At 42.2% G+C, this 22,503-nt stretch overlaps 1 protein-coding gene across 7 annotated transcripts in view; it reads left to right on the plus strand.

Moving 5' to 3' along the window:
* Positions 1–22,503, plus strand: part of C1H1orf21 (chromosome 1 C1orf21 homolog) — a 265,201-nt gene that overhangs the window by 76,730 nt on the left and 165,968 nt on the right. For all 7 annotated transcript variants that reach the window (XR_004349888.1, XM_032631797.1, XM_032631778.1 and 4 more), the window contains one exon: positions 4,822–5,040. Coding sequence is in view for 6 of the 7 variants with exons in the window: in XM_032631797.1 (XP_032487688.1) it covers positions 4,947–5,040 (94 nt within the window). In the remaining variant the exon portion in view is untranslated. The remainder of the gene's footprint in view (positions 1–4,821; positions 5,041–22,503) is intronic.

A 22,503-nucleotide genomic window follows, 5' to 3' on the forward strand; every position in this document is an offset into this window, starting at 1 on the left:
TTCAAGTAAGATTTGTTGCTACAAACAGAACTTCTAAAACAGAAGAAACAGTGCACAGTGCTTTTCGGGAATAGCAAAGAGTAATTCACGTCTTAGATTCTTACATTAACTTCTTGGGTAGATTGTGAGGCTGTCAGTGTGAAATAGGAATGAGGAACAGAAAAGGAAGAGGACTCCCAGAGAGGAGGGTTGTAAACTGTCTCTGGATTCCTACTGTCCTTCTGGATTTTGCCAGAGTTTCCCACTCTCCTTCCTGTTTTTACTTTGTTTATTCTGAAGAGGCGGCAACAGACTGGGAGGGGAGGCGAGGTTTCCCCTCTCACTTCGGGTTGCTCTGCGGTGTACCGTGTACCTGTGAGGCGGTTTTCCCACATTCCTTTTGGAAAAGTAAGGAATTCATTCTGGGAGCCCACACCTGTCACCTTACGTGGTGATGCTGAAAGGGAACGAGGGAGATGGGCCAAGCGGCAGCAACAACAGCCCTTAGCAGCCACCTGCTTACAGAGGAGTTTTCTCCCTTCTGCCTTCAGAACTGATTCCTCTCTCCTATCCTTCTTGTCTCATATTTCAGCGCTGTTTCTTTAAAAACTGTAGTAGGTCAACAGAGCGGATTTCAGCACTACTAATTTAATGTCTCTCAAAGTGTGCTCAAATTTGGATCAAATGGACTTCCTACATCTTAGGAGGTTTTATAGTTTATCTTTAAAGTTGGATAAAGTTAGCAAGGCCTCCTCCAGGGCCTTCACAAGCATCAGCAGTGCAGTCCTCTTCCCTGCCCCGCCCCGACCTTGACCCCTCTGAACACACACACACACACACACACACATATCCACCACGCACTTTCAAGTTCCAGTGTCTTAGCTCCGGCAGTTCTTCACATCTGGATGATGGTACTCTCCTTTCAACCTGGCAAGTTTCTACCAAACGTTAAGACCCTACAGAATATCACTTCTTTTAATTCCTGCCTTTTCCCAGTCATCATTTAATCTGCTTCCTTGAATTCTACATTGCCATAGATTCCTGTGAATCATTTATTGTGGCACTTATACACTGTATTGTGTAGGTTAAAAAAAAAAAGTCAGCACATCTCCCCCATCTGGCCCAGGAGCTCTACAGACGAATATGAGTAGACCATCAGTGGAAATACTGTAGCTTTAATGACATTGCTGCTAACTATCATCAGAATAGTTGTGTGTGTGTTTTCCATATAGCTTTAAAAAGGGGAAAATGTGTTAACATGAGGTTACCTAATAGTGTTGAGAAACTGATAGGCATTAACTAGGAAAAAAGTCATTCTTGTTTGTAAAACTTTACCAGCTAACCCTATACTTTCTGTTAATGATTTTATGTAACCAGTGATAGAAACTAGTCTGGAGAACTATACAAAGACATGGTTAGTATTATAGCCATTGAGTTGATGTTGAAATTTGTATTTGCGTGGCTTGATTTAAGATCATTACCTGTGTTATCTAAGTTCATTTATTAGATTGATTTAGAATTATCTTTTAGTATTGGGCTAATTTGAAAATTTCCCTTTGCTGAGGTTAGGTGGTTTAAATGATAGAATTTCTGTGTCCATAGATGTGGTCAATGCTCTAGGAAGGAGGGCTTAGGGGCACCAATTTTGTTGGAAGAGAAAACTTGCAGCTGCCTTTGGGTAGCACTGTTCTTGACACTGAGAAACGTCAGTTGTTCCTAAAGCGGAGAGGAGAGTAGTGGAATATGGGTGCTGATGAAGATTAAGAGGGTGGCTTGGCAGCTTCTTTTGCTCTGCCTTGTGTGTGAGGGGTAAGGGCCTGTGTTACAGTGGGATGGATGGAGATGAAGGCATCGGTAGATGTTTCAAAGTGAACGTCTACAAGACTGGAATGGCTCGATAAGGATGATGAAAAAATAAAATAAATAAAAATGAGCAACCTGAGCATGACACACCTTGAGAGTTTGGATGGTGACCTTGAGCGGGGCAGGGGAAGGTAAATTCACTCCAGTTAACTAGGGGATTATCTCCTTTGTGGTTTATCCATAAATGCGCTTGCAGCCTTTAGTAGAGGTCAAACAGAGGCATAAAGGCTCTGAAAGAGGTGGAAGAGCACCTCATTTTCTTCCCTTCATATTCCTACATCTGCTCAGTCCTTAAAGCATTCAGCTAACTAAGCAGAAAATTGACAAAAAGTACATTCAAGTCCCTTCCCCTATCTCCTTCCTTCCCAAACAGTATTGCCTCAAGTAAAATAAAGTATTGAATCATTTATGGAACCCACTGGAAATGCTAGCCCATGTTCCAACCCACCTCCTCCTGGCAAAATCTGAGGAGCTAGGAAGAGCTGGCCTGTGTGCAGGACAGGATGAGGAGGGGAGGACTTTTCCCAGCCTCTGGAACTCGATGGATCTCATCAATGTCCTTTCCTCCCTCTGAAGCTTTTAGAGATTCCAGAACATTAGCAGACCTATATAGCCCATTAAGTTTGTGTGTGGCAAGTAGGAGTGCTCAAATATTTATTTGAATAAATAAATAGAAATTTTGTAGCTCCTCAAAAAGTCCAGCCACACCTAGAGTCTGTCATACAGAGTGAAGTAAATAAGCAAGAGAAAAGCAAATACCGTATGCTAACACATATATATGGAATCTAAAAAAAAAAAAAAAAGGTTCTGAAGAACCTAGGGGCAGGACAGGAATAAAGATGCAGACATAGAAAATGGACTTGAGGACATGGGGAAGGGGAAGGGGAAGGTGGGATGAAGTGAGAGAGTGGCATGGACATATATACACTACCAAACGTAAAATAGATAGCTAGTGGGAAACAGCTGCATAGCACAGGGAGATCAGCTTGGTGCTTTGTGACCACCTAGAGGGGTGGGATAGGGAGGGTGGGAGGGAGATGCAAGAGGGAGGAGATATGGGAATATATGTATATGTATAGCTGATTCACTTTGTTATAAAACAGAAACTAACACACCATTGTAAAGCAATTATACTCCAATAAAGATGTTAAAAAAAAAAGTCCAGCCACAGAACACTCTAAGACATAAATCACAGTGAGATCCTTTTTGACCCACCTCCTAGAGGAATGGAAATAAAATCAAAAATAAACAAATGGGACCTAATGAAACAAAATCTTTTGCACAGCAAAGGAAACCATAAACAAGACGGAAAGACAACCCTCAGAATGGGCGAAAATATTTGCAAATGAAGCAACTGACAAAGGCTTAATCTCCAAAATATACAAGCAGCTCATGCAGCTCAATATCACAAAAACAAACAACCCAATCCAAAAATGGGCAGAAGACCTAAATAGACATTTCTCCAAAGTAGACATACAGATTGCCAAAAAACACATGAAAAGATGCTCAACATCACTAATCATTAGAGAAATGCAAAGCAAGACTACAATGAGGTATCACCTCAAACCGGTCAGAATGGCCATCATCAAAAAATCTGCAACCAGTAAATGCTGAAGAGCATGTAGAGAAGAGGGAACCCTCCTGCACTGTTGGTGGGAATGTAAACTGATACAGCCACTATGGAGAACAGTATGGAGGTTCCTTAAAAAACTAAAAATAGAACTACCATATGACCCAAGAGTCCCACTGCTAGGCATATACCCTGAGAAAACCATAATTCAGAAAGATAGATGGGGCTTCCCTGGTGGCACAGTGGTTAAGAATCCGCCTGCCAATGCAGAGGACATAGGTTCGAGCCCCGGTCTGGGAAGATCCCACATACCATGGAGCAACCAAGCCCATGCGCCACAACTACTGAGCCTGTGCTCTAGAGCCCGTGAGCCACAACTACTGAGCCCATGTGCCACAACTACTGAAGCCTGCACACCTAGAACCCGTGTTCTGCAACAAGAGAAGCCACCACGATGAGAAGTCCTCACACTGCAACAAAGAGTAGCCCCTACTCGCTACAACTAGAGAAAGCCCATGTGCAGCAATGAAGACCCAATGCAGCCAAAAATAAATGTATATAAAACAAACAAACAAGTAAAAAAAAAAAAAAAAAAAGATGTACCACAATCTTCATTGCAGCACTATTTACAATAGCCGGGACATGGAAGCAACCTAAATGTCCATTGACAGATTAATGAATAAATAAGATGTGGCACATACATACAATGGAATATTACTCAGCCATAAAAATGAACGAGATTGAGTTATTTGTAATGAGGTGGATGGTCCTAGAGTCTGTCATACAGTGAAGTAAGTCAGAAAGAGAAAAACAAATACCGTATGCTAACGCACATATATGGAATCTAAAAAAAAAATGGTACTCATAAACTTAGGGGCAGGACAGGAATAAAGATGCAGACATAGAGAATGGACTTGACACGGGGAGGGGGAAGGTTAAGCTGGGATGAAGTGAGAAAGTGGCATGGGCATATATACACTACCGAATGTAAAATCAATAGCTAGTGGGAAGCAGCCGCATAGCACAGGGAGATCAGTTTGGTGCTTTGTGACCACCTAGAGGGGTGGGATAGGGAGGGTGGGAGGGAGACGCAAGAGGGAGGGGATATGGGGACATATGTATACATATAGCTGATTCACTTTGTCATACAGCAGAAACTAATACAACATTGTAAAGCAATTATATTCCAATAAAGATTAAAAAAAAAAAAGTCCAGCCACGTGTTGTGCAGGGCACAGGCCTTCTGACCTTGATTTTCAAGCGGGGGTCAGATGAGAGTGACCCATGCTGCATTTCCTTCTTCAGCGCCTGGCCGCACCCCAGTCCAGTGGGGTCGGGTGGGAATCACCACGGAGACTGAGACACTGGCTTCGTGTCCCACATTCTGATCTAGCGCTCTCTTCTTGCAGGTGCGCACATTTTGACCGACTGAGCAAGAAGGTGGATTTTCCTGGTGTCTAAAGAGAAGAAAATGTCCCCGTGTCTGTAGAGATGCTTTGCAGTTCAGCCCGGCTGAAGCTGACCGAATGAGACTATGGGCTGTGCCTCTGCGAAGCATGTTGCCACTGTTCAAAATGAAGAGGAAGCCCAGAAAGGGAAGAACTACCAGAATGGAGACGTGTTTGGTGGTAAGTGCAGTTGAATTTCATCCTCGGCCCCTCCCTCCAGGCCTTTCATGTGAACAATTGCAGTGTTCCTGTGTTCTGTTTGCTGGGGGGCGGGGCGGGATGCAGGGGTGATGGGGGTGGAGTGTGGGTAGAGGGCTGATGAGAGATGATAAAAATCAAGGCAGATCTTTTACATTGGACAGTTTTCATCATAATTTATACTTAGAAGACTTTGAGGAGGATCTTGGAGGTTTTATGCAGAGCTCACATTTAAATCAAGCTTTGAAGAACTAGTAGGACATAAACAGGTGCATGGGACAGTGGCCACAGGGTGTCCTGGTCCAGAACTGTAGGACTGAGCACATGGAGGTCCAAAAGCGGGCAAGGATTTATAATGGAGGGAATGACATTGTTTTTCGGAGTTTATTATAAGTTTACAAGGAATTACTCTTTCTGTGAATTAGAAATTCTCGGTTTCAAAAACACAATTACAGTGAACTTAGAAATCTTCTTTTAACCATCCTGTGATGATTCATAGTGACTTGAGACTATCTAGTGCAGAGGTCACAGACTGCCAACCCATGGCCGCATCTGGTTTACAAATATATTTTCTTTGGCCCCCAGAGAATTTTAAAATAAAAAAGCAAGGCGGCCTTTAAAAATCAGGATGTTTCACACAAAACCCCACATTTCTTGAGAAGGTCTGACAACACTGATTTTCCATTTCCTTAGGCAACAGTTGGTGGAACGGGGTAGCAGTTGCCGGTTCAGTCAGAGTATGGCCTCCAGTAAATGGCTGAGCCCTCCCCGTGAACGCACATCAGGCCCAGTTCACTCACTGACGTTCCATGCCTGTCCACTTACAGCCTTTTGAGTTTGCCTAATCTTGAGTTTGTCCTTTGGAAGATCAATGATTACCCTGATGCAGGGTGGCTATGGGTTTGTACAAAATTCCAGTTAGTCCAGGCAGATGAAGCAGTTTTTGCTGAATTACTTTAACAATAATACCCAAGATGACTTTTTCATGGTACTTTTATTCATAAAAGCACCCCTACATCTCTTATTCAATAAAGAACCTCGTTGCAATGATGTTTACATGTCAACAACTCAAGTTGCACTATTCAGTCTCTGTCAAGGAATTCTACTGCGTTTCAATCTCTAACTTTTGATCCATTGCATTGGTTGTTTCAGTCCCCTGGGGAAGAATTGGGAACAATGTGGAAGGGGTAATGCTCTGTTACAAGTGGACTCATGTATATGGACGGAGGAAGATTTCATTTTGTTTTAAGGAGATGTATTTGTTGCCTGGAACCAATTTGCTTCTAGTGGTCACTACCAATAGAAACAAGAACTGTGGAGAAGAGGGACATATGAGCATCTTAATAAAGTAGAATCCAGCTCTTTGAAACCACACCTTCTGGGAAAACAGCTAATGGGAACTAGAGTCATTACTGTTACTCTCAAACACTTAACTTTTAAGAGGAAATAATCTAATATCAGGGATTTGTTTAAATTAACTTCTATGTGAGGTTCTGTGTCATTGTCATTTTTGTAATTAGAGCTACCACTTATGGAGCCTTCACCATATGTCAGACACCAAGAAGCATTTACATTCATTTTCATGTTGAATTTTCACAGCAATCCTGTGAAATCTGTGCCATCTTAATTTTACAGATTTGGAAGCTGGAGCACAGTGTGACGAGCTGATCCAAAGTTACTCAGCTACTAAGCGGTAGAATCAGATGTCTCAGACTCCAAAGTCCACATTTCTTTCTCAATGTCATTTCCTGCTGCCTCCCATCCGTCACTCATTCTTTAATGCGAAAAAGTATTCACTGGCCGGTACACGGTGTGTCAGACCCTTTGCTAAATGCCATGGAGGATACAGAGATAAACCTTGCTTTCTAGGAGTTCGTAAGAGGATGAAGAAGTGTTATGAGGCAGAATAAGCCAAATACCAGAAAAGGAAAAGACATACACATCATGATAAGAATCAGAGGGTTGAGAGACTGCCTTAAAAGGTGGGATCAGAGCAGATTTCTTATAGAGGTGACAGCTGACCCTGGCCCTAAAGGACTGGAGAATCTAAACCTGTCGGATGAAGGATGTGGGAAGGAAGTAGATGAGGAAAGCCTAGACGTGATGTGACCCATATTCAAGAATTACAAGTAATCCAGTTCGAATGTAATATAAAATATAAGTGAGAGGGAATTGGGTACAAAACTAAGTTAGAGTTAAATTATGGAGAATGTGGAATACCAAATTACAATCTGTAGAAAGGTAACCTTAGATTTGTGAGAGCAAAAATTTAGTGATATTCAGTATATTGTATTAATATTTTGCTTGTCAATGAGACCATCTAACCATTCATTTGCTAATATGGTTACAACTTTTATAGCTAAGAAGACGTTCTGTTGTTCTAAAGTACCATGTGTAGTTTGCAAACGTTAGCATCTAATAAAGGAGTCTTGTATTAGTCAACTATTGCTGGGTAATAGACAGCCTCAAGATCTTAGTGGCATTCCGCAATAATCATGTCTTTCTTGATCACGAGTTGCTTGGTCAGCTGGAGTGGCTCTGCTCCATGTCTCTCTCAGCTTCCTCCTGGGACCAGTGAGCCAAGGGGGGTATGCTCTTCTTTTGCAAAAGGGTAAAATTACAAGTGATACCCATGATGCCTCTTAAGCTTAGGCTTAGACCTGGCACACTGTCACTTGCACCCACATTTTACTAGCCAAATCAAGTCACATGAACAGGCTCGAAGACAAGGGGCAGAGAAGTCCATCTGACCACAGCACATTCATGGCAAGGGTATGGATGTAGAGAAGGGTCAAGAATTGGGGCTAGTAATTCAGTCTACCCCATGCCTGCCCAGTCATTGCTGTCTGTGTGGCTCCATGCCATAAAGTGCACTCAAGGCCTCTGCCAGCTTCTCTTCATCCTCCTGGTACTCACACTGAAGTTTCATTCACTCCAGCATTCATCATCTTGTTACTCTTTCTTACATCAGCATTTGCAGGTTTGTGGCATTGTGTTAGATAAAGCAGGAATACAGGGAGGGAGAGAGCTTCATGTACCAGTCCAGGGAGTTTTCCTAGCCCTACAGGGTTCTGGGAGTAGAATTGTCAGAATCCATTGTGAACGTCAGTACCAGTATCCTAGATGTTACTGAATGCTAGAGTTTGAATATGACAAGAGAAGGTCCTATCTGTTTCTCTACTTGAATTAGTTTGCAAGCAGTAGTCTACAAAATCCCAATAGAACCACAGATGGTCACAGATGAATGGTAGATCTGGCTCACTTTTAGCCATTTGATATCTTTTGTCACCCATTGTTTCAGTGATCTATTATCACATAGCAAAAGACTCCAAACTTAGCAGCACTGATTTATTATTTTTCCCAATTCTGTGGGGTGGCTAGAGTTCATCTGCTGCTGTTTTTTTTTTTGCCTGGGCTCAGCCATGCAGCTGCATTCAGCTGGGAGCTCAGCTGGGCTCGACTGACCACGATGGCTTCAGACCTCTCTCCCTCTGGGTAGTCAAATTTTCATGTGGCAGCTAGCTTCCAAGAGAGGAAGTAGAAGCTTCCAGGCCTCTTAAGACCTGGGTTTGAAAGTACAAGAATGTTATTTGTGCCGTGTTCTGTTGAGCAAAGCAAGTCACAAGACCAACCCAGAGTCAGGGGAGCACAAAGGCTCTCCATCTGTTGAGTCTGTGCCTATAGGGAGGGGAAGAACTGCTGGGAGCTGTCTTTGGAGATGGGTTACCACACCCATTGATAGAGGCAATGAGAACTCATGACTGGATTGTATTCCAACCTGGACAGTTACATTCTGCTTTCTAAATCACGCCTCTATTTTCCACCGAATAAAATGGCCTCATTCACTTTTCAAAAGCTTAATGCTTGAAAGACGTTATTACCACATGTTGAAGAGCTGACCAGGTCTGTGAAAGGTGGCACATTTGGGGATAGCTCTGAAGTATATGTCTCTGAGTGTGTGTACACACACACATTCGATCCTTTTCCTAAAAGTGTTAATTTAATTTCATAGCTTCTAAGGACATGGCTGGGAAGCGTTGATAAGCAGTGTGTTTTTACAAATAGTAATTTCCATTTATATGAAGCATTTTGGTCTCTGTGATATTTTGGTTATTTAGGAGATGATGCCAAAAGCTCAGCTTCCCTCTACACCGGTGCTGAATTGAACCTCAGAGACAGATTTTTGGGTGAAGTAGAAAAGGATAGCTTTATTACTTTGCCAGGCAAAGGGGGACACAGCGGGCTCCTGCCTCGAAAAACTATATGTCCCCACTTGGAGAGGATAGTGAGAAGTTTTATTGTAATGGTTCAAAGAGGGCATGATGAGCTTGTGGACATTCTTCTGATGGGTTGGGGGTGAGGTAAGTAGGAGTCAGCATCATCAACCTTCAGGTTCCAACTGGTCTGGGGTCTACATGCTTGTGGGTAGTGTACCATCATTAACTTCTCCCACCTGGAGGGGGTTTCAGTATTTGCAAAACAGCTCAAAGATGTTGTTTGTATCCCTTGATGGGGAGCCAGGACCTTGCCCCAAGGCTGCACTGTTGTTTCTCTTGACTGTTTGTTTCTCCCTGGTCTCACATCCCCTCCCTTCCCTAAATAACAACTGTTTGAATCTGCCCACTGGGACTCAGGGAAGGTCATGGAGGCTGAACGAAGGCTCCTTCCTGTACTCAAAGAAATAGGGGAAACAGAAAGGCTTTGTGCCCAGGAGCCCCACAGGGCCCTGCTCGGTATCAGAGACCCACCACTCAAAATGTGTGGAACAGAATTGCTATAGAATATTCCACCATTGAGGATTAACTGACAAATGGGCATCTTGACTCCTAGATTTCATAGACTTCGGGAGATCATTGACAAGGAACTTTATCACGGACGTTGACCTATAGACTTTCTTTCTACTTTAAGTATAGGAGCATAAAAAGTTTCAGATCTAAAGTTGTGTCTCATTTCTGTGGCCCTTTCAGAAGTAAAAGCTGGGCCAGAAAGCTCCATCTCCAGATTGGAATTTTCCTTCCCTCAGTGGTTAGGGCACATGTGAAAAGTGATCAGCATATCTGCTGAGGTCATTCAGAGGACAACTGAGCAGATTGCCAAGACCAGCTTGCATAAAGTAAGTGACCAACAGGCTCAAGTTATCAGGAACTAGTAAGGCAAGTTCTAAGAAAAGCCAGGTGCTTATTGGATTTCTTTCAACCATCATTCACTTAGACTGTTAAAGTAGGTGCACAAAACAGATTCAGGTCTTATTAGGGAAATTTTCATATCCAACCTGAGATCATTATCTCTTCTGCTGCCCATCCCCAAGGGGGGAAACTCTTAAGTTATATTGACTTTCCTATTTGCGTGAAGGTCGCCATCATTCTTCCAGTAACGTAGACTTTAATCTTGCAGAGGCTTTAAACTTGAGGCCTTTGTCTCTCCCAGTTCCCAGACCTGTGAATCTCACTCTCTCCTAGCATCGCTTTTCCTACCACCAGCATAGTTTAGGTTGTTATAAGTCCATAACCCAGAATAACGCAGTGTCCTCTGAGCTGATGCTCCATTAGCCCTCTTTGTTGTTTGTTTGCTTCTTTGCTTTTGTTTTTAACTCTCAATTTTTTTGCACCCTTGCAGATGGTAGCAAGTTTTTCTGAAGTACTCCTTTGTCGATGTTAATTCTCCTGCACTCAGTTCTTAGACAGTAAAATCCTAAATCCTTAGTGAACATTCAAGACCTCTGACGATGGCTCTTACCCTCTTACCCACCTTGGCAGCCTTGTTTCATACTCTGTCCCTCATGTTTCCCTGTTCTTCAGCCAGAGGGACGGCTCACCCTGTGACCACTTTGTACGCCTGTGTTCTCCAGGTCAAATACACCATGACCTCTGCTTGGCATGGGCCCTTTCTCCTGTGTTCATCTCTTTAAATCCTGCTCTTTTTCCAAACTTGCATAAAGCTTTCCTAATAACTTCAGAAAGAATCTCTTTCCTGCCATCCCAGAGTACATTTTTACATACTTATGTATTTGGTTTATTTGCTTATATGTTTAATCTCATTATTTGTGTGTGTGTGTGTGTGTGTGTCCTCTGTCTTATGAGCTGCAAAAAGCCCCTGGAGGAAGGGACTGTTTGACCTTGAGAGGACGCAGGCTTCCAGGAGCCGGGGCCTGACCATGCCAGCTCCCCTATGATGAGGTGGCCTTGACTGACTAAGGACCAAGACGGTCCTCTTGTTTGTATCTGTCCCCTTAAGTGGAAGTGCTTAGATTATTAGAGTAAATTCTTCTGGAATAGTGGTGTATAAAAGAGCAGCAGTAAAGCTTTCTTTCACTTGCGCTCTATATTGCTGTGTGGCTTCAGTTCTGATCTGGTCCTTGGCTACATAAATTGAGAACATATAGCAGGGTGTGTGTGTGTGTGTGTGTGTGTGTGTGTGAGAGAGAGAGAGAGAGAGATGGTGTTATGCCAATCTGTTACCCATCTAAAATACTACAGGGAAAAAAAATACTATAGGGACCAACTTTACAGGTTATGGTGAAGATTAAATGAGAAAATAGATTTATACAGAAATTCAAAGCAGTTAGAAGCAAAGTAATAATTCACTGTTTCTTCCTGTAATAATTTCTGGTTGTGTAAAGTGAAGATTAATTAAAGATGAATTAATCTGTGTTTGTGAGATAGTAGCAGAGAGCATAATGTTTAACTCTCTGCCATCCGGTACATCCGGCTACTTGTGACTATTAAGCATGTAAAATAAGGCTAATCCTAATTGAGATGTGCTGTAAGTATGAATTACACACGCGATTTTGAGGATTTACTATGGTAAAAAAGTATAAAATAGCTCACTAATTTTCTATTGATTGCATGTTGAAAGGATAATATTTTGGATATATTGAGTTAAATAAAATCTATTATCAAGATTAATTTCCCTGGTTTCTTTTTACTTATTTCATGTCGCTGCTGGAAATGTTTCAAGTACTTATATAACTCACATTATATTTCTATTGGATACTGCTAGTTTAAGTCACTAGAAGGTAGTGTTGGTGTTGACAGTTTCCTTCCCTTTCAAGTTTCAGTTTTGGAGTTTACTTCTTATTGAATCGAAGGGGAAAGGGGTTCGGCTGAGGCAGCAGCCCTCATTTTGTGCTTTGACTCTCCAGGTGGGAGGTGCATGCAGAGCACAAGACCACGAGCGAGACAGATTGGGAGCCAGCCTGGCAGATGAGGTAGAGCAGACTCTAACTTGCTCATCTCTCAATGCTAATTAGTGGTAGTCTCTAGCTGCCTCCCCTGTAGCTTTCCTGCTGGCCTCTAGAAGCTTCTTTTGACTTCTGAAGTTATTTCCCAAAGGTCAAAGAGGACATCTTCCCCTTCCCCCCCTCCTTTTTTTTTTTTAAGTGAGTTGGTAAAGAACCTTAAAAGAGAAGTGTTTGATGGGTGTGTGATAGAGGTGGGTCACAGTCATAAAAGCTGAAAAATATTTAAGTCAAGATGAGTGAGGAACCTGGCCCTGGGTTTAGTCTTTGAAGATTCCACAAGGTCTTGAGCTGAGCCTCAGAAAGGTCTTACAGGCTTTTAGTGCACATGGGGCTAATGAAATGATAGAAGTCAGCCCACCTTGGCCCTGAGTTTCCATCTCACACTTCCTAAAGGAAAGTGCTTAGGCCAGTGTCTGACTCAGAGAAGGTCTCACAGTATCTTAGTTTCGTTTTCTGCTTTTAGATCGTTCCCGGGCCATTCTGATAGGTGCTTATCACTTTGACAGGAAAGAGGAGACAGGCCCAAACCGTGAGCACGTAAGGCAGTGATTGTGAGTTCCCTCCTACCAGCTGGGTTTCTTCCAGCTTCCCCACTTCCTGTGTTGTCTTTGACAAGGAGTCTCATCAGTGCCTGAGTTTCCTTGTCTAGAGTCTAGCGATAATAATGGTATCCACCCAGAGCTGTGTGGAGGATCAAACCACGGAAAGCACTTAGAAAGATGTCAGATGTAATTAGCAGTTGAGCATGAGTTGTAAATAGGAGTAGCCTGGCCCAGCCTCTTCACTTTGGCCCCTTGCCACCTCAAAACAGACCACACTTGAATGCCACGTGATGCAGAATTTAATCTAGCTGAGGTAGGGTCAGTCTGAATTTCTGTTTGGAAAAATTTTCTATGACAGAAAGTCTCAACATGCACTATACTTTATATATTTAAAGAAAGAAAAATCCAAGTGCTATTTTTCCTTCCCTTGCCAACGGTACCATGAGCGTGTTCTTTTAATATTATATACAGAGGTAAGCCGAAAAGTAGGCCCGTCTGTCGCTTATTGCTACAAGGCAGCCTGACTGCAAGATGAGGGACCCTCTGAGTTCTCAGATGCCATAGACGGGGACGTGCTGGCAGGGCCCTCGGTGGTGTCACTTCAATTTTATGTCTTGAGGGTTTCCTTCAATTGCTCCCTTGCCCCTCTAGGTGCCTGGTCTTCTCTGTAGCTGCCTGGAACGCTTCCTCAGGCAGAAAATAGGACTGAATTTGGCCCTGGAGAAGGCAGCAGAGATGCTGCTGGGTGCCTCCCGGTGGCCTGGTACCATCCAGTGGAAGGCACAGAGGACTGGAGCTGTGGGCAAGGCTTGTTCTCTGCTGGGGGAAGTTCTAAAAAAGTGACTCAGCCACAAGAGAGAAGGTAGGAGGGTTTCTGTACCCATAGCACTTCTCCTCAGAGTTATTTTCTCCTGAATGACGTCAAAGAATTCAGAAATTCAAAACAATGTCCTCTTCCTGGAATCCTGGCTGATGTGGCAGAAAGGACCTGTTTTGCCATCAGCACCTGCCAGGTAGCACTTACCTAGCAGCACCTACCTGGTAGCAGCCACCTGCAGTGCACACCTGGCCATACCTCTCTGGTGCTTAGACCTCATTTAGGCCCCAGCTGTCTACAGAGAAGCACAGTACCTACCTTCTGCACCTGGAGCCTTAAATATGGCTGTTTCCTTTGTCCCTGAATTGTTAGGTGGCATCAAAAGCACAGACTCACACTTTACAGTTTATAAGGCCTTTTCACGAGCAGTTATAATCCCCACTTGATACAAAAGGAAACTGAAGAGCCCCGCCAGTTCACCTAACTAAAAAAGTGGGACTGTGCCTAGAATTAAGGATGCAGACTCTTGAAGAAGGGTGATTCCACTCTCAGGAATAAGATATCTGTCTTTGTCATTAAATCCGAACCCACTGCCAATGCAGGGGACCCAAGTTCGTGCCCTGGTCCGGGAAGATCCCCCACGCCGCGGAGCAACTAAGCCCGTGCACCACAACTACTGAGCTTGAGCTCTAGAGCCCGCGAGCCACAACTACTGAAGCCCGTGTGCCTAGACACCTAGAGAAAGCCCACGCAGAGCAACAAAGACCCAACGCAGCCAAAAATAATAAATAAATAATTAAAAAATAATACCCATTTTTGCTCAAGAGTCTTTATGAAGCAATTGTTAACTGGCTGCCCGAGTTCAGCCTCAGCTTTTTTTTTTTTTTTACATGAGGATGTTTCAAGACTAATGTGGTAGTCAGGGCTATTTTCAGTGAACCTGAAGCTCACTCGTGGTGAATGCACAGGCCTGGAATCTGACTAATGGGTTTCAAAGCCTGCCTCGGCTACTCACTAACATGTAGTCTTGACAAATTACTGAGGCGCTCCTTGCCTCAGTTTCCCCATCTGTACAGTATGCAGAATACAGTACTAGTACTTACTGCCTTCAGAGGACTTCAATGTATCAATGAGTGGAAAGCCCTTAGATTAGGACCTGCCACGTGATATGCACTGAGTGAAGCCCATTTATTCATTCATTCATTTTTAGCATTTTATAAATTTATTTATTTATTTATATCTGGATGCATTGGGTCTTTGTTGCTGCATGCAGGCTTTCACTAGTTGCGGTGAGCGGGGGCTACTCTTCGTTGCGGTGCACAGGCTTCTCATGGTGGTGGCTTCTCGTTGTGGAGCATGGGCTCTAGGCACGCAGGCTTCGGTAGTTGTGGCATGCAGGCTCAGTAGTTGCGGCTCACGGGCTCTAGAGCACAGGCTTAGTTGCTCCGCGGTATGTGGGATCTTCCCAGGCCAGGGCTTGAACCTTAGTCCCCTGAAATGGCAGGCAGATTCTTTTCTTTTTTAAATGTATTTTTTTTTTTTTTTTTTTTTTTTTTTGGCGTTATGCGGGCCTCTCACTGTCATGGCCTTTCTTGTTGCGGAGCACAGGCTCCGGACGTGCTGGCTCAGCGGCCATGGCTTATGGGCCTAGCCGCTCTGCGGCATGTGGGATCTTCCCGGACCGGGGCACGAACCCATGTCCCTGCATTGGCAGGCAGATTCTTAACCACTGCGCCACCAGGAAAATCCCAAGCCCATTTATCATCATCATCGTCATCTGGCCCTAGTTTCCCTGGACTGTGCTGGGGAAAAAGCAAAACCAGTCATTGCAGATGTGGCATTCTCCAAACTTTAAAAGTTTATTGATTGTCTCCATAATACTTAGCTCTTTATTTTGTATTTTAGAATATTTGTGTCCCTGTGATTTGTTCTTTCTCTGTTTTGACCTAGACCAGCTTATATTCTGTGTAAAATGTGAGTGTGTATGTGTCTTTAAATCAAAAGACTAAAGTATATGATTTAAGAGTGGTGAATATAATATTATGCCTTATCACTATAAAAGTGTGGTTTAAAAAATAGTACCAACATAGAAGTTAGCAAACATATTTTCATTTATCAAACATTAATTTGTGTGTGTGTTGTATTTTTCTATATGGTGTGATCAGCATTTTCCTAGTTCTGGGTTTATCATGTACAGTGAGGATGTTTATAGAAGGAAGGACATTTCTTTGTGAAGCACTGTGGAGAGGCCAAGAGGCAACAGACACAGATTGTAATTGGATAAATGCATTCATAGCTAACTGAAATAAAAAGATGCACCAATTAGATACTATTTCAACTTATGTTTTATTCTTTATTCATATTCAACTCTATTTTCTTTAAAATATGAATCATTTTATAGAATTTATATGAACTTATATTCATAAGTATAATATTAAAAATTGAATTTCTAACTCATCCCTTCATACTAGAATTTTCCAGATGAATCTAAAGGTTGAACTGTAAAATATGAAACCATAAAAGTACTATAAAAAATGGATGTTTTTATAATCTTAGGTTGCAAAATGTCTTCATAATGCCACAAAACCCAACGCCCTAAAAGAAATAGTTGACTACATAAAATTTTTAAATCTCTGCATGGCAACAAACACACCACCCGCCATGAACTGAGTTAAAAGACAAATGTCAAAGTGAGTGAGAGTAATATCTGTAACACAAATAGGGTTAAAATGACTAGTATAAAAAGACTAAAATCTATTTAAAAATTTCCTTAAAATCTATAAGGAAAGAACTAATAACTCCAATTGAAAAATGGATGAAATTTGTGACCAGGCAATTGAAAAAGAAAAAATTTAAAAGGCCAATAAACATACAGAAAGATATTCAACTTCTTAGCAATCAAACAAACCACACCAAAACCCAAAGCAAAATAAAGCATTTGTCAGCACTCAAATTGGCAGGAACAGGCATCTGTCTCGTGCTGTAACTGGGAATGTCAAACCAGAACAATTTTTCTGGGGCACCAAATGGTAATATATAATATGTAAAATTTAAATGAGCGCAGCCTTTGCCCCAGCAGCCCCACTTCTAGGAATTTATCATAAGGCGATAATTGGACAAGCATGCAAACGGCTATGCTCAAGGGTCTTTCTCACTGATGAAACATATATGGAATGCAGCCATTAAGGATTAAGGTACTCTATTTATTGAGATGGAAAGAGGTCTATAACATGTCGGTAAAGGGTTTTACACAGCATATCTTGTTTGTAAATTTTATATGTTTAAAATATATGTAAAATTCTGTGCAAGTTCATAAAAGAAGTGTTTGGAAGACTGTTTACCAAAGCGTTAACAATGGCAAGCTCTCTATTGTGGAGGTTCAGGTGATGCTTAATGCCTTTTTTTGTATTTTCCTGTATGATTTAACTCTTTTGTGGCTAACATTTATCATTAATACAGCCATTTATTTTGATAAATATAATTTTATGTTCCCATCTTCTGAAGGCCTTCAGTTGTGCTTTCAGGGTAATGTGAACTCTATCCCACAGGAGAGAGCTCTAGCACTGGAAATAGCCCCAGGGCAACAGGGATTGAACTGATAGTCTTGTTTGTCCAGGTAAATAGAGTCTGATCAGTGGTGCTTGTTGGTTTCATTTAAAACCTAGCAGTTTGTTCAGTCCACGAACTGCTTAGTATCTCATGTGGCTTAGGGTGCGAGGCACTGAGGCTATAAAGATGGATTAAATCTGGTCCCTTTCTTTTAGGAACTGATAATGATGCAACAGATGGGCATCTCAACAAAAAATGTCAGTGTCCTATGATGATAATGCAAAAGGGTCTCTTATCTTAGGAGTAGGAAAAGACTCATAAAGAGGATGATTGCAATTATACTCCAGTAAAGATGTTACAAAGAAAAAGAGGATGATTAAGGCCTCAGCTGAGTCTCAAAAGATGAAAAACAGACAAAGGAACAGAGGTGTGGCAGGAGTTTCAGGCTGAGAGACAGTGAAAAGGCTCAGAGGTACATTATGCATCAGGCATGTCAAGGGGAGACTGGGAAGCTTTACCAAACCAGTGGGGAAATAACTTTAGAAAATTTCATATTAGGGCAAGTATTTTAATATTGGGAAATTTTACACTGTAATTTTTTTTTTTTCAAAACACCGAAAACCTCACACAGACAGTATAGGAACCATAATTATGTTACCTGGAAATTGGCCGAGCATTTTATTTTTAAAAATTTATTTATTTTATTTATTTTTGGCTTCATTGCTGCGCGCGGTCTTTCTCTAGTTGTGGCGAGCGGGGGCTACTCTTCGTTGCTCTGCGCGGGCTTCTCATTCTAGTGGCTTCTCTTGTTGCGGAGCACGGGCTCTAGGTGCACGGGCTTAGTTGCTGCGCTGCATTGTGGGATCTTCCCAGTCCAGGGCTTGAACCTGTGTCCCCTGCATTGGCAAGCAGATTCTTAACCACCGTGCCACCAGGGAAGCCCTGGCCGAGCATTTAGAAAACACTGGACAGATAGTGTAGGAGATTCGATGCTAATTCCTTAAGCTGTTTAAATGATCCGCCTCACGTCAGGTTAGATAATTACAGACCTTGAAATACTAATGCCAGTACATGATCTTGCATACATGTTGAGACTGTATTATCATTAAAGCATCATAGAACCAGCCAAGACAAAGTATGATAGTGTGGTATTGGTCCCATGCAGGGATCAGAACATGACAGTTATTTATTAATGCACACTGGTGATGTCTCCAAAGTTGATTTTATATGTATCATATGTCACGTGTAAACTCTTCACATCTGGTGAAATAAGAAAGATAAGTTACTGCCTTGAGAGGCATGTAGGAAGTTGTGGCACGTGAGCCCTGAATCTTTGCCCAGATTTTAGAGGGGAGGATTGGGACAGAGTAGGAGATAGCAATAGCAGGTCCATCCCCATGGGACAGAGCAGAAGTAGGTCTAGCATTCATTCACCCACCAGGCCTTCCTGAGCTTTCAGCTGTGAAATATTTCCAGTTGAGTAGTTTGTGATCATAAATCGGTGTCACAGTTGAATTGTGTTTCTGATAACACATTCTAAATAGTGAGGAAAATTGCTTCATCCAATTCAGTATTCCTAAGGTAATAATCCTCATTCAGTGGTTGTTGATAGACAAGGTTAGAATGACTCCACTTGAATCAGTGTTTATAAACAGGCCCTGTGTGCTCGTGGGTGGTGGATACACAGGAAACAGAATCAAGTGACCTGCCTCAAAGAATTTACCTTATTTTAGAAAAGACACCATTTATGCACGGGAAATATTCAGCAAGAAATAGAAACTTGAAAATATGTAACAAAGTGCTACACTGAGTGTCTGTTGGCACAGAATATCCTTGGGTACCATGGGTAATGGGAAAAATTAATGTAGGCTTGCATTTGGGGTAGAGAGAAGAGTGAAATGTGGTGGGAAAATAAAGACATTTCCCTTCTAGAGAAAGATGTAGCCGCTCTTCAGTAAATCGTTATTAGTTCATGATCATTGACTCTGAGCTCCTTGCAGATAATGCTTTTAAGTTAATCATACACTGCTCTTACCTAACATAATATAATGTCCGATATGTAAGTTATTCAATAATAATGAACTGATATTAATGATATCTATTGTTTACCGGGGGCTGTTATGCCCACTTATAGGTGAGGGGATGGAGATGGTGAGAAGTTAAGCAACTTTCCTAAGTTTACACAGGTAATATGTTAACCTAGGGAACTCGGCTGTGTCTGGTTTCAGAACTTAAGTGAACAAATGTGTGCTTTTATGAAGGGGAAGCAAGGAAGGCATTCTGTTAGGCATAGAAAGGGATTTTTAAAAATATACAAGATCTAGTTTGTTCCAGGAACTTTCAATCTAATGGAGGAACAAAGCCGTGGATCACCTACCTCTTCCTTTCTCAGCCTGGCTGGCTGTCCATCAAGCACTGATTGCTGGAGCCCTGATACATGTGGGGCCCTTTGGTCCTGGCCCTCACCCTGTGATCTGATGGCAGTCCTCTGGTCCAGTCCTCTCAGTGCCATCTTCACTGCCATGGATCATCCCATGACAGTGACCTTCAGGGCTCCACAGATGTGATGCGCCATGCTTTACACTGAATTTCTTTTTGTTGTTGCTGGCAAACAATCACTGAGTACTGGTAGGAAAACACCCCCTCTTATTGTACCCTGCTTCTGAGCCAGCGCCTGTTGACTAGGGTCTGAGAAACTTACATCTGAGCCAGAGTAAGGTCAAAGGGCACCTCTGTTTTAGAGTCTGGGAACTCATCTGCATGTCTGGCTCTGTCTGGCTTTGCAGTTCCTTGGACCAAATGAAAACCTAAGTGTATCAAATAATTAATCCTAAACTCTCTAGACTTTGGGATAGGAAGACAGTAGAGTTTACTATAGTTGATGCTTCATTTCCTTGTTCGGGTATTTCTGTTTGTTCGTTTCATTGTATTAAGATGCTCTGATGTTAAATGGAGAAAAACTGGTTATGAAACTCATATATATAGAATGTCATGGACTGAAAACAAGCCTCTAGGTATTTACCAGGAAAGGTGAGTGATGATTATCTCTAGGCGGTGCTTTGCACTTCTGTTGTATTTCCAAATATCTACTCCTTCTTTTCTAAAGGAAGTTTTTTGAAAAATTAAATAAATTTTATTTTCAAAAACATACTATGATGAACATTACTGTTTAAGATGAATATGCTGTTTATGAAAGAAAGAATAACCTAGAAAACTGTCTTAAAGGAGTTTATTTAGTACTTTTTATGTGCCAGACATTATTTCAAGCATTTTGTTATTTATTAATTCGTTTAATCCTCAGAATACCTTATGAGGTAGGTTCCAATAGGAACCTATCAGCATGGTCCCCAAATCTGTACCTCCAGCCACTATGCCATGCTATTTTATCTTCAAGTCCTTTTTAACTTAAAGTTACCACCTGCATAGGTTATAAAATATGAAAAGCAATGTGGTCAAGATGCTGGCTTATTAAGAAAGTTCTGTATTTTCATATACCTGTTGCCACTGGAAGTATCAACACGTGTAGCACTTTCCCTCGTTAGGAATTATTGCTGATAGCAAAGTTCTTCTGTCTCATGCTTCTCAGTGCCAACTTCACAGTAAACCATCACATTGAACTCCAGGGCTCTGAAGAAATTGCTCACTTTCCTAACTCCTGGTACACTAAACAGTTGGGTTTCATTCTGCCTGTCTTCAGCCCTGCACCCAGTTGGCCACATAAGATTGAGAATAAATTGAAAGATAGGATATAAGTATGATATAATTCCCTCTATGAAGTTTATTTTTAGCTAATGGGCCTTGTCTTGCTGTTCATTTCATAGCATAAAGAGAAGTCATGTGGGGCTTGACAGATTACTAATTCGAAATTGAGCCACCTTAATCCTTTGTGACTTGACTCTCAGTCTCTCATTTCTCACATTTTCTACTGTAAGTAATTCTTTGCAGAAGTAACTATCTTAGAGCACACAGTGGGCTACATACGGCTTAAGGTTTTATTAAAACAAACAAAACAAATGATTGTGGCCCAGGAAGCCCAGTTTATAGAGAAGTCCTTGACTCAGTGGCTGGAGATCTTGGGCGTGGTTGGGTGCTGCTGCAGATTGGCTGCTACAAGGCGATCTCTGTCATCCTCAGTTCCACATTTTGGGAGTGAGTGTTGAACTTAGGTGGGAGAGTGTTGAGTGCTCATGTTCAAAGGTTCTACTTTACCTGCTTCCCAGACTGTGGACGGTTCACAGGACTCTGTGGTCTCAGTTTCTCTCGAGCCATGGGGCCATTGGAAAGACTATATATGATACTGTTTGTTTGTTTTTTTGCGGTACGCGGGCCTCTCACTGTTGTGGCCTCTCCCGTTGCGGAGCACAGGCTCCGGACGCGCAGGCTCAGCGGCCATGGCTCACAGGCCCAGCCGCTCCGCGGCATGTGGGATCCTCCCGGACCGGGGCACGAACCCCTGTCCCCTGCGTCAACAGGCAGACTCTCAACCACTGTGCCACCAGGGAAGCCCTATGATACTGTTTTGATGAGTTTTTTTTTAAGAAAAATGATGGTGGTGGTAGTGGTCAACAAATAACAGCTTTATGGTCCCAAGTTGACCAAGTGTTGATTGCTTTATAATTGTTTTCTTCTAAACATTTAGAGAGAATTATCCCCAATATCTTCTGTAGCTTCAAGGCATTACCACAAGTAGAAGGCACGAAAGCTGGAAATATGGGTGTTAACTGTCCCTGGTTCCATCTTGGCTGGCTGGTTATTAGTTTATCTTTCATGCAGCGATGCTTGAATTGGTACAGTGTAGTTTCTGGTCAGTGTGAGATTTGTATTGCTGACTTTCTGTTGTAAAGTTTTGTTAGAAGTAGTAGTGGGAGGGGAGGGGGAAGGGTGAGCTTTGACAGGGCGAGAGAGAGTCATGGACATATACACACTAACAAACGTAGTAAGGTAGATAGCTAGGGGGAAGCAGCCGCAAGGCACAGGGATATTAGCTCGGTGCTTTGTGACAGCCTGGAGGGGTGGGATAGGGAGAGTGGGAGGGAGGGAGACGCAAGAGGGAAGACATATGGGAACATATGTATATGTATAACTGATTCACTTTGTTATAAAGCAGAAACTAACACACCATTGTAAAGCAATTATACCCCAATAAAGATGTTTAAAAAAAAAAAAAAAAGTAGTAGTGGGATATGTTAGTTCTATTTTTGAAAAGGGTAATAAAATGTATGATAGGACATAGTTTTAAACAAAATTTAGACAAAAGGGAACATTTAATTTCCCAGGTTGATGACTTTTCCCAGGTT

The sequence above is a fragment of the Phocoena sinus genome, chromosome 1 (assembly GCF_008692025.1).
Source record: "Phocoena sinus isolate mPhoSin1 chromosome 1, mPhoSin1.pri, whole genome shotgun sequence".
In the NCBI taxonomy this organism is placed as follows: domain Eukaryota; kingdom Metazoa; phylum Chordata; class Mammalia; order Artiodactyla; family Phocoenidae; genus Phocoena; species Phocoena sinus.